General features: G+C 50.6%; 1 protein-coding gene across 2 annotated transcripts; it reads right to left on the bottom strand.

Moving 5' to 3' along the window:
* Positions 1-7,323: 7,323 nt before the first annotated feature.
* On the bottom strand, positions 7,324-10,288 carry TMEM177 (transmembrane protein 177). 2 transcript variants are annotated; one of them, XM_023185222.3, is made up of 3 exons: positions 10,233-10,257; positions 9,835-9,912; positions 7,324-8,611 (listed from the first exon to the last, which is right to left on the bottom strand). In XM_023185222.3, exon 3 carries the CDS (start codon positions 8,587-8,589, stop codon positions 7,654-7,656), a length of 936 nt encoding a protein of 311 aa, XP_023040990.1. In that variant the 5' UTR covers positions 8,590-8,611; positions 9,835-9,912; positions 10,233-10,257; the 3' UTR covers positions 7,324-7,653. The 2 variants fall into 2 exon arrangements, with proteins under 2 accessions (XP_023040990.1, XP_023040988.1); XM_023185220.1 differs by lacking the exon at positions 9,835-9,912 and having other exon boundaries at positions 10,233-10,288.
* Positions 10,289-11,848: the final 1,560 nt, after the last annotated feature.

Below are 11,848 nucleotides of genomic sequence, written 5' to 3'. Positions count from 1 at the left end.
GCCATTCTCCTGCCTCAGCCTCCCGAGTAGCTGGGACTACAGGCGCCCGCCAGCACGTGTTAGTGGAAGTCCTCTGAGGACCAGACACAAAGGCAGGATTGCGTGAGTAAGAGCCATATCGGGGGAACTGCCTGTGAAGGAAAAAGAAGGAGGCGATAGAAGGCAGGGAGATCCTTCAGACCAAAGTACAGGTCTGACACCTGTGAAGGAGTGGGGAGGACAGGCCTCAGACTTCACAGCAGTTCTGAGAAAGGCTTGCCCAGGCCACTGGGGAGTTCTTGAGCCACAGTCACCCACTGGAGGAGTCCCACGATCCACCTGCAGCAGGACTGTCCCCACGCTCCATCACTGGTGGAAAGCAGCCTGTGGAGGCAAAGCACGGGTGGATGGAGAGAAACAGCAGCTGGGGCTGTCAGTCCAGTCCGCTCCGCAGCAGGTCTGAGTGGCACATTTTCATAGCCACCATGGTAACTGACAGACAGAGGCTGGCCATGCCCCAAGAATGCAGGGCCAGAAGCAGGGACGCCAGAATCTGTCACCTCGTTGCAGGGACAGGGTGGAGGTCCAGGGTACCTCTGAGTAGGCCTTCATGCTTACACACACAGTCACACGCTGCATAATGATATTCAGTCAGCGAGGAAGCACGTATATGACAGTGTCCCATGAGATTAATACTACCGTATTTTTACTTTTCTGTGTTTTGATACATAAATCCTTACCATTACGTTACAACTGCCCACAGTACTCAGCACAACAACGTGCTTTACAGGTTTGGAGTCTAGTGTCAATAGGCAACACCGTCTAGCCTAGGTGTGTAGGAAGCTGGGCCATCTAGGTTTGTGTAAGTACCCTATGATGTTCACACAAAGATGAAATTGCCTTCCAAGGCATTTCTCAGAATCATTTCCCTGTCGTTAAGTGATGCGTGACCGTAAATATATACAGTGCTAAGTCTTTAATACTTGAATTAATAAAGTCACTCAAAATTCCCCTATAACACAACTACTTTAAATTTTGTGAATTTCCTCCTAGGTCTTCCCATGTTTACATTATTGTAATCACCATGCAGACTGTACCTCATTTAAAAAAAAAGACTTGATATTTATAACTAATATTTCCCCATGCTTCTACTATAGTCTTCATAATTATACTTTTTAATGGCCGAACAATGTTCAACAAGTGGATACTTCCAAAGCCACTGCTATTCAACATTTCCATTATTGTTATTTTGTTGTAATTTATACCTAATGTTTTTATGTACCTCTTTGGGCATGTAGTATTCAGTTTCTACGGGGTTATAGCCCTAGGAAATACACAGATGTGAAATTACTGGGTCAAAAGATAAACGTTTATGATTGTATCAAGTTTTGCCAAATTGCTTTCCAAAAACATTATGCCAATTAATAAAGAGTATGAGTTACCTATTTCTGCATACCAAGTTACCACACCAACTGGCGTACTGCAATATGGATGTATTGTCTTATTGTTTCTATGGGTCAGGAATCCAGGCACAAGTTAGCTGCTTCTCTGCTTTAGGGGCTCTCAAGGCTGCAATGAAGGTGCTGGCTGAGGCTGGGGTGCTATGATTTGGCTTTGTGTCCCCACCCAAATCTCATCTTGAATTGTAATCCCATAATCCCTCTGTATCACAGGAGGGACCTGGTAGGAGGTAACTGAATCATGGGGATGGTTTTCCCATGCTCTCCTCAGGATAGCGAGTGGGTTCTCAAGAGATCTGATGATTTTACACTTCCATTTTTCCCTGCTGACACTCATTCTCTCTCCTGTCGCCAGGTGAAAAGGTGCTTTCTGCCATGATTGTAAGTTTCCTGAGGCCTCCCTAGCCATGTGGAACTGTGAGTTAATTTAACCTCTTTTCTTTATAAATCACACCGTCTTGGGTATTTCTTCATGGCAGCATGAGAATGAATTAATACATGGGGTCTCATCTGAAAGCTTGAGTAGGGAAAGATTCTATTCTGGGCTCACATGGTTCTTGGTAGGATTCAGTGCCTTGTGAGGGCCCCAGCTGTTAGCTAGCTGTTTGCTCAGAGGCTGCCTTTAGTTCCTTGCCATGTGGGTCTCTCTAATATGGCAACTTGCTTCAAGACAAAACATGTGAAGCCAAGAAGACAAGGGTCTGTTAGCAAGACAGAAGTCACAATCTTTTGTAATCTAGCCACTGAGGTGATGTTCCCTCAACGTTGCTGTATTCCATTGTTTAGAACCAAGAGGATCAAGGGGAGTGGATGATGACCAGGGCCAAGAATATTAGGACCAGGGATCACTAGGGTCATCTTAGAAGATGCCTAACACAAATGTCACCAAGGGCATATGCTTGTATCAATTTTACCACAACCTTACTAACACTGAATGCTTTAGTATTTTAAAATTACTAGTATGGGCCAGGTGAAGTGACTCACGCCTGTAATCCCAGCACTTTGAGAGGCTGAGGCAGGTGGATCTCTTGAGAACAGAAGTACAAGACCAGCCTGGGCAACAAAAAAAAAAAACCCCTAAAAAAAAAAAAAAAAAAAAAAAAAAAAAGATTAGCTGGGCTTGGTGGTGTACACCTGTAGTCCAAGTACTAGGGGGGCTGAGGTGGGAGGGTTGATTAAGCCCAGGAGGCCAAGGCTGAGTAAGACTCTTCTCAAAAGAAAAAGAAAAGAAAGAAGAGAGAGAAAGAAGGAAAGAGACAGAAAGAAAAAGAAAAACATTCCCTGCAGAGTAGGTGTAAAGGACCACCTTCCATGCTAATGCCCTCTTCTCCAGCCTGGTGTTTCCCCCTAAGGCCATATGGCCCCTCTGCTTTCAGTTGCTGCCAAGTAACTTCCAAAAGATGTCAACTGATAGCAACTTGAAACATTGCCCTAACTGAACTGGGGCTTTGAAAAGCTTTAAAATAAAGTGGTATTAGGCAGCAGCGAGTTCTCTGGAAATTGCTGGTATTTGGGCAGCAACTCCAAGACCTGAACACCTTATGCCATTTAGAACCACTAACATTTAGAACATCAATCTTCTTTTGAAGCCTACTATATAACCTCACCAGGCTCCACATTTTGCAAACTTTCTTTCACTTTCATCATCAAAACAATCCTGAAAGATACAGAGGAATGTGCCCATTTTACAGACAGGAAACTTAGGACCAGAAGTCACTTGTTCCAGATCACCCTGTTAAAGTGGTAGGCCAGGATTTGAACCCATAGCTGGCTGCCCACTCCGCTCTCTCCCTGCCTCCTGAGATCCCCTTTCCTCAGCTGGTGCCTCTTAGAGCTCCATGACACTCTGCCCTTCCGTGCTGTTCCCCCTGCTGCACTAAATATGGTAGGCTGGTTGCCCCTTTCTCTTCAGTTAGCTGGAGAGGTATCCTCAGAAGTTCTGCTCAGTGATTATTTTTTCCTAATAAAAATAGTGAGCCTGAAAAAGTTACTTCTAACCCAGTATGAGGAAAAAGGGCTATGGAGTCCACAGTATAAGTTTGCACCCTGAAACTTTCAGGCTAAATAGGACAGTATAAATTTAGTGTTTTAAGAATGATACCTGGAACCAGACTGCCAGCTTCTAATCCTTGTTCTGCCACTTACAGAGTTTTATGATTTAGGGCAAATTTCTTCACCTTTCTGTGATGTTCCCTTTCCTGTAAAATTGAAATAATAATATTACCAACCACATGCCCCAATTGGGAATAAATGAGAAACTGTCTCTAAGAACCTAGCACAGTGTCTGGAAGATACTAAAGGCCCCATTATGTTACTATAGGGACATGGTGGGCAGGAGACAAGCAGGATGCCTCGCCGGGTGAGGACCCACGCACTGATCTGGAACTCAGCCTGTGATCTACACACACACGGGGATCAGGTTTGTGTGTGTGCCCAGCTGCGGGCAAGGCTGAGTGGAGCCCTGCATTGTGGACACTGGTGGGGGACTGAGGCAGCAGGGCTAGGAGGGTCAGCGAAGGGCAGAGCCAGCATCAGCACCATGACTCTGAGACTCCCCTCCCTGTATTCTGGCTGTGTCCAGATGTGCACGTGCGTGTGTGCGTGTGTGCGTGTGTGCGTGTGCGTGTGCGTGCGTGCGTGTGCGTGCGCGTGTGTGCGTGCGTGTGCGAGTGCGCGTGTGTTCGTGCGCGTGCGTGTGCGCGCGTGTGTGCGTGTGTGTGTGCATGCGTGTGTGTGCGTGCGTGTGTGTGTGCGTGTGTGCGTGTGTGTGTGCGCCTGCACGTGGCGGGGGAGGCTGAGGAGGGGGAGTCTTTGTGTGTTGATGTCGTTTTCTGTAAGTCGGCCAAGACCTGGGTCTGTTTAGGATTGCTCTGGGATGTGGGGCATCTTTGCAAGTTCATACCCAGAGAACCATGAACCTGGGATGGGGAGAAGTGAGGCCTAAGCCAGGAGAACATTGCTCACAAGGGATCTAGGACAGAGTGCTAATGATTCTGGCACGCAGCAGGCACGGGAGAAGGAGAAGTGCAGGGTGATGGTTACAAGGCAGCTGCCTACCACCCGACTTGGTGACAAAACCCTAGAGCATGTTTCTTAACCTTTCTGAGATCAACCTCTGACCTGTGTGTAGGGACGCGATATTACTAAAAAATCCTCCTAAAGCCAGGGTCCCTGGTGCCCTAGATAGTAATCTGTGCCCTATAGAAAGTGACCCAGAAGTGTCCTGGTTTCCCCACTGATGTCAGCAATCATGGATGACTAGGGCCAGGCCCTGTCCTTGGCAAGTCTCAAGGTGGGAAGACAGGACAGGGTCAGATAGGATTCAGAATGGCCGTATAAAGGGAACGGAGCCAGCCTTGCTGTAATTGCTCAGAGGCTTTTAGGAAGCTGGGGCTGTGTCTGTTACAGCTTAGGGCCCTGTTCATGTATGAAAAAATATTGTTTCTAGTTACTGAAACTGCAAAAAATATTATGGAGAGCCTCAGTTCAGAGCTATAAACAAGATACACAATCCTGCCATTGCAGATTTTGCATTTCAGTGGAGGAGATGCTAAGCCGCTAGCTCCATGGTAACTTAATTAGTTAGCAGGAGGGCGAGGAAGAGGTACTAGGGGTATGACAGTGCACATGCAGGCATCTGATGTGAGACAGGGAGGCCTCCCTGGGAGAAGCAACGTGTCAGTGAACAGGTCCCCCTGGGCATTCCAGCAGGAGGAGCACTAAATAACTGAGCACCGGCCAGGCCGAGAGACAGCAGCCCAGACCAAGGACACAGCGAACATGAAGGCTGTGTGGGGAGGAAGGGAGAGGAGTTCAGGAACCAAACTGCAGTGAGGCAAGGATCCAGAGCAAGGGGAAGTGGGACACGGGATGGGCAGGAGATGTGGTTTCTGCCAGAAAGCATGGGGATGTTCCTAAAGGGCTTTAGGCAGGAGAGTCACCCAGTCAAACCTGCACTTCAGGAGCTGGGAGAACTGGGACAAGAGTCAGGAGGCCCAGTGGAGATGAAGAAAGGGGGACGGAGCCGAGAGCCACTGGGAGGGAAAGCACCAAGGCTGGTGCTGGGTGAGTCATGCAGTGGGAGGCTGGGAGGGGGAAGAAGGGGCACGGAGCTCAGCCAACCTGCCAGGGGTGCTCTCAGTGGGAGGGCCTGAGGTGGCCTGAGCCAGGCTGCGGAGGATTAGAGGATGCGCAGAGTGCAGCAAGGCGGAGCAATGCGCGCACACACATACACGCACAGGCACATACACACACACGCACACGCACACGGCTAGAGGACGTGTGCAGCAAGGTTGGAGGGTGGCATGTAAGCGTTGTGTGAGGACTGGGAACAGCCCCCAAGGTCTGTGACTTGGAGCAGCGGGAGCTGAGTAAGCAGCCGTTTCTCCCCACCGTGGGGCTGCCTTCGCTGACAGCTCAGACAGATCAGCAGGAATGCCTGAAGCCATCGTGGCTCTTGCAGTACTGAGAGCAGACGGGCTGGGGGTGGGAGTAGTGAGAAGGTGGAGGCCCATCAAAGCCAGGTCCCAGACCGTACTGCTCAGGAATGAGGTGGCCTCACATGGCCTTGTGGCCCTTTAAGTACAGCAGCAGCAGGTGGGGGTGACACCCCAAGGGACCCCGTGAAATGGTGTGTCCCTGAGTGAAGATTGGTTCAGCCAGCCACTGCCTCATCCATCCACCTATGTACTCCAAGCTCGTGCCCAGTGCCGCCCTAGGTACCAGGGCCTGGGGAATGAGCAAGGATGTGCTGCCCTCAGGAACTCAGCCTGTTCAGGTCCAGTGTGGGGATCCAGGAGCTGACACAGCACACTGAGCTCCAGCCCACAGTGAGGGCCCCAGCAGGGAGGTGTGCCATTCCCACTGCATTCTGCAGCCCCCGACTCACTCTCCTCTTGAGGTCTCCTGCCAGGAACTGCCACCACTGAGTTCATACTTTCCCATGGAAAACATCATCTCCAACTAAAAGATGTCATGACTGGCTCCCTGATCACAGCTCTCCTCACCTTGCCCTGCTCTGGTCCCCTGTCCAAGGATCTAACCCCGGGGACCGGCTCCATCCACCACCAGAGGGCTCAAGGGAAATAAGCAGGGCGGGGCTGCAGTCTCCCCTGGGTCCCAAGTGGGACCAGGCCTGACCCACTGCCCACCTCCACCCCTCTGCTTTCCTCACTGACCCCTATGAGCCAAGCTCACCCCCACCTTGCTGCCTCTTCTCTCCAAGCCCTGGCCACGCAGTGCCTGGGGAGGCTGACGGCTCTGGATCGCACCAGTGGGCTCCCTCCCCGCAGGGCCTCAGTTTTACAATGGTTTGTTCCTTCCTCTACCTTTGAGTGAAGCTCTTGCCAAGTTTCCCATGACACAGGTCTCGGAGTTCCGGAACACCTCCCCTCCCCTCAGGTCCGGGGCTCTCCTGGCGCCCCACATCCCTTGCTGGTCTCCCTGAGTGTGCCATCCGCATCCACCGGACCTTGACTGACAACACTCTTAAGGCACCCTTGACTCAAAACAGTCTCTCGGGCACACACTAACTTCTCATCTTGGCCTCTCTCGTCTTTAAACCTCTACTAGAGTGGAGGAAAATTGGGATTTGACCACCACTTAAATTGAGGGGTAGTTCTTCACTGTAGGAAAGTGTTCACGTAACTGCAAGTACCCCTGGTGGTGAGGTGTGGCCTGACTCCCACAACCAGGTGGCATTTAAGACCAAGAAGGAGGCTGGGTGAGGAGGCTCATGCCTGTAAATCCAGCACTTTGAGAGCCTGAGGAGGGTGGATCACTTGAGCCCAGGAGTTTGAGGCTGCAGTGCAGTGAGCTATGATCATCACTGCAGTCTATCCTGGGCAACAGAGTGAGATGCTCTTTCCAAAAAAAAGAGACCAAGAAGGAGGGATGTCTGTTTATTTACAGCGCACCCTTTGCGCCAGGCCTTTATGTTCATGACCTTACCCAACTCCACAATCTTGCAAGGTAGTTTACATCATCTCCGCTTTACAGTCCAAGAAACGAAGCCTCAGATTCATAGTCCCTGAATAGTCCCTCATAGTCCCTGAGTTCATCAAGTAGTGATTACAGTAGAATCTAAGCTATTTAATTCCAAAGCCTGTGATTTTTCTGGCCTTGAGCTATAGATCCAAAGGCTCCAACAGGGCCCTCCAGACTCAATGGCAGGGTGGTGTCTGCACAAGCTGGAAGTGTCCTTGTGATGAGCCCATCAGGAGCGGCCCGGGTTGAGCATCACCCTCCACATCTGCAGCAGAGAGTCCCGGCGGGTGGTGTAGGGTAAATGTTTGATGCGGAACCAGTGTCTGGGGATGATGTTCCCGCTGGGTGTATACAGCTTCTCCCCCTCCTTGCCCAAGAGACTGCGCAGGGCCACATTGCCCGACAGAAGCTTCTCATAGAACTCCACTCCACCGCAGGCATAGGCTGCAGAGAGGGAGGCCGTGCGGCGGTCCAGCCAGGACTCCAGGGCATGAGTGAGAGAATCCTTGGAGAAGGCGTAGACCACAAAGCCTGCCACTGCAGCCACCAAGTTGAAGGCAGCCCGTAAATTCATGGGGCCTCCATAGAGCCCCAGGGTGTACTTGGCACCCACGCCCAGTGCCCAGGTCCCTGCCAGGCAAGCTGGGGCCAGCAGGGCCTGCAGGGCAGTGGTACTGCTTTCCAGGTACACCACTTCCCTGGCCAAGGCGAACTTCTGGGCTTCATGGGACAGGGTCAGGGCAGCTCTCAGCCGGGCTCCTGCTGGGCTTCGCCAGTCCACTCTTTGCCCATGTATGACCACGGGATGGTCAGTGCTGATCACTAGGTCCCCCAAGAAACTGGCAGGGATGCCCACCACAGCCCCAGCAGGGAGTCTTGGGAAGCCTGCACTCACGGGCTGGAAGGTGAAGGTGGTGAAGGGCTTGTAGCAATGGCCTGAAGGAACACCTATGTCCTGTAGCACCTCTTGGAAGAGGCTCTGCAGCTGTGGAGGGAGCGGGGCTGGCTGGCCCTGAGGCCAATACTGGTAGAGCCATTGGACCACGGGATCCGGGAAGAGGTGGTACGAGATTTGAACTCCAAACAGGCTTGCACAGGAACCCACCAAAAGGCCTGTCCTGTGTCTCTGCACAAATGCTGCAGTCCGCCACAGGGGACCTGCCATGAGTGTGGTCACCGTGGACAATCTGGGTCAAGAAAAACAGAAGTCAGCCAGTTTCCCTGAGTCAGCCTGCAGACTGAACATCCTCCAGGGGCCATACCCCCTTTTTAAACCGAAGTAACACAGTATAGTGGTGAAGAGCGTGGGCTCTACAGCCAGAGTGCCTGTGTTCAAATCCCAGCCCCTTCTCTGTGCATCATTTCCCCGTCTGCCAAACAGGTGTGTCGTAATGGGCCACCTCTAGGGTGGCTGCGATGAGCACATGAATAAACATACAGAAGATATTTAGCGTCTGGCTCAGAAGCAGGTATTCCTTATAATGGCTGTAATGACTTTTATTCCCATCGCTGGGCATAGCACTCCAACTGCCTCATCCCACTCATCCCATGGGAAAGCCCTATGATTACTAATTTATAAGAAAAACGTGTTCAATTTATTGAGCGCTTACTGTATGCTAGACTCAGTGCTGCGCACTCTAACAACTGAACCCTTACAATCCCATGACCAATCACTACAGCTACCCCCATTTCAAAGCTGTGAAAACAACTGGCCAAAATCCTAAGCTAGTAAAATGACAGTGTTATGGGCTGAACTGTGTCTCCTCCTCCCCAATTCATATATTCAAGTCCTAACCCCCAGTACCTCAGACTGCGGCTGTATTTGGAGACAGGGTCTTTAAGGAGGTAATTAAGATAAAATGAGGCCATCAGTATGGATCCTAATCCAATTTGACTGGTGTACTTATAAGAAGAGATTGGGATGCAAACAGGCACGGCGGGAAGAAGATGATGTGAGGATCCAGGGAAAAGGCTACCACCTACAAGCCAAGAAGGGAGGTCTCAGAAGACACCAACCCTGTTAACACCTTGGTCTTGAACTTCCAGCCTCCACAACTCCCAGAGGATAAATTTCTGCTGGTTGGGCCACCCAGTCTGTGGTACTTTGGCATGGCAGCTCTAGCAGACTAACACAGGCATAGTATTTGAGCACACGCTGTCACGTGTTCACAGCAGACTTTTTGTTTTAGAAAACTCGTTATGCTAAATTACAAACATATACCAAAGTAGACAAAATAGTACATCCATCAACTTCAATCCCATCGACTCAAGGCCAATCTTGTTTCATTTCTCTTTCCACTCACGCCTCCGTCCAATTGGTTTATTTTGAAACATCCCCGGGCATCCTATCCTTTCATCCTTGAATATGTCAGTAAAAATTCACAATTCTTTAACTTTGATTGAAACTTACTGTATTCCATGTCCGTGAAAAGTGCTTAATAAGCAACGAATGAGCTGCCGCAAACAAAAACGCAGGGTACAGCTTGGCCTATCTTAATCAAGAACTCCTATAAGAATCATTATCATTCGGGCTTTCCCCCCGCCCCCCCAATGCGGGAAAGTGAGGCTAAGAAAGAAAGGGTCCGGGCCAAAGTCCAACGTCCCTAGGACCACTGCGTTGCGGGGTCGGCCTAGGAGACAGTACCAAGCAGCCCGCCCGTGGCTGGGCGAGGAGGGGCTGCAGGAGCCCCGCAGAGGGGTCCTCGCTACGCTTCCACCCTGGGCCCCCTAGACTACTCCGTAGTCCGAACGCGCTACCGGGTCGCATCAGGCCGGAAAAGGGTCCCTCCCGCTTGCCGGTGCGCTCACCTCCTCTGCAGCCGCCCGGAACGCCTAAATGTGCGCGCGGCAAGGCGGCCGCAAAGCATGCCGGCCCGGGATCTGGGGGCGGGGACTTCGGGAGGCGGAGCTCGCCGGCCCGGGGTCCTGCGGCGGGGACTTCAGGGGGCGGAGCTCGCCCGACGGGTCTGGGGGCGGGGACCAAGAGAGGTTTGGGGCGGGGCTGGGGGTTGCTCAAGGGGATCCCCGTGAGTGGCTCCGGCCGCCGCAGAGGCTCCTCCCCTAACTGTGCACCTTGGGGTGGGTCCGCAAGCCCTTTCTCCTCTGCGTTGAAACGCGTCTTTGATTAATACAAAAATTAGCTGGGCGTGGTGGCTCACGCCTGTAGTTCCTTCCAGCTGCTAGGGAGGCTGAGGCAGGAGAATCGCTTGAACCTGGGAGGCAGGGGTTGCAGTGAGCCGAGAATACGCCACTGCACTCCATTCTGGGCGACAGAGCGAGACTCCGTCTCTCACACACACACACACACACACGGTGTCTTTGATCATGCCGTTGAACCCCCGAAGGAACGGCAGCCCCGCGTGGGTCACCAGGCGGCCTATGGCAGAGCCCCCATCAGAGCCCATGCCCATCTGACTGGCCGGCCCGTGTACTTTCCCGTCTGGAAGCGCTCACCCTCGGCGGGGAGCTCTGAGCTTTATGTTTATTACCATGTTCGCTGTCCCCAAGCTCCTCCCGGGTGCTTCACACTGTACAGTCCACACAGCAGAGTCCCATCTGTCATTTCTCCTTTCCAGCCTCTCTGTGAGGTAGATGAGGGATCAGCTGGTCTGTGCACCAAATCCAGCTCTGCGTCTGCTTTTGTAAATAAAGTTTTATTGGAACACAGCCATGCCCAATCCTTTACAGAAGGAAACCAGACTGCCCAGGGTTAAAACCTGGCTCCAACCATTACTAGCTGTGTGATAATGAGTTGCTGTATATGTATACTGTGCCTCACGGTTTGTGCCGCCTAGCCATTAGCTATTATTATTAAAGTCTGTTCTGAGACCCCCCAACTTTGGCTGCTCAGTTGTTTGTATGTAAATAGTGCAATGTGACCTCAGCCAAAGCCAGAATGTGGGACATTCTACAGGACAAATGACGTGGTTTATCCAATAAATCAATGGCATTTGTCTCAAACAAACAAATGAACAAACAAACAAAAGACACCTTGGAGAAATTTGAATATGGATTTGAATATCAGATTATATTAATAAATTATTGCTTATTTCATCAGATGGGATGATGACATGGAGTTTACATAAACCAAAAAATTCTTACTAGAGATGCATACTGAAGTATTTACAGGTGAAATGACACAGTGTCTACTATTTGATTCAAAATATTCCAATGAAGCCAAACCCAAACAAAAAGAAAAACAAAAAGAAAAACAAAAAAACAGGAGCACAGATGAAACAACGTTGACAAAGAGTTAGTTATCATGAAGCTGCATGACAGGTTCAGGGATCTTCATTATACCATGCTCTACTTTTGTGTATGTTTGGACATTTCCATAATAAAAAGTTTAAAAACATTTTTTAAAGTAGGCTGGCCAGTTGGACTCCATCAAAATGAAAAATTTTTGTGCAGGAAAAATACTATCA

The sequence above is a fragment of the Piliocolobus tephrosceles genome, chromosome 11 (assembly GCF_002776525.5).
Source record: "Piliocolobus tephrosceles isolate RC106 chromosome 11, ASM277652v3, whole genome shotgun sequence".
NCBI classification, from domain to species: Eukaryota; Metazoa; Chordata; class Mammalia; order Primates; family Cercopithecidae; genus Piliocolobus; species Piliocolobus tephrosceles.
The sequence above is the reverse complement of the archived record's forward strand: the minus strand, read 5'-3'. Positions and strand labels throughout refer to the sequence as shown.

Coding starts and splice junctions, on each gene's coding strand:
- TMEM177 (XM_023185220.1), bottom strand. CDS start 8,589: ATGGCAGGTCCCCTGTGGCGGACTGCAGCATTTGTGCAGAGACACAGG.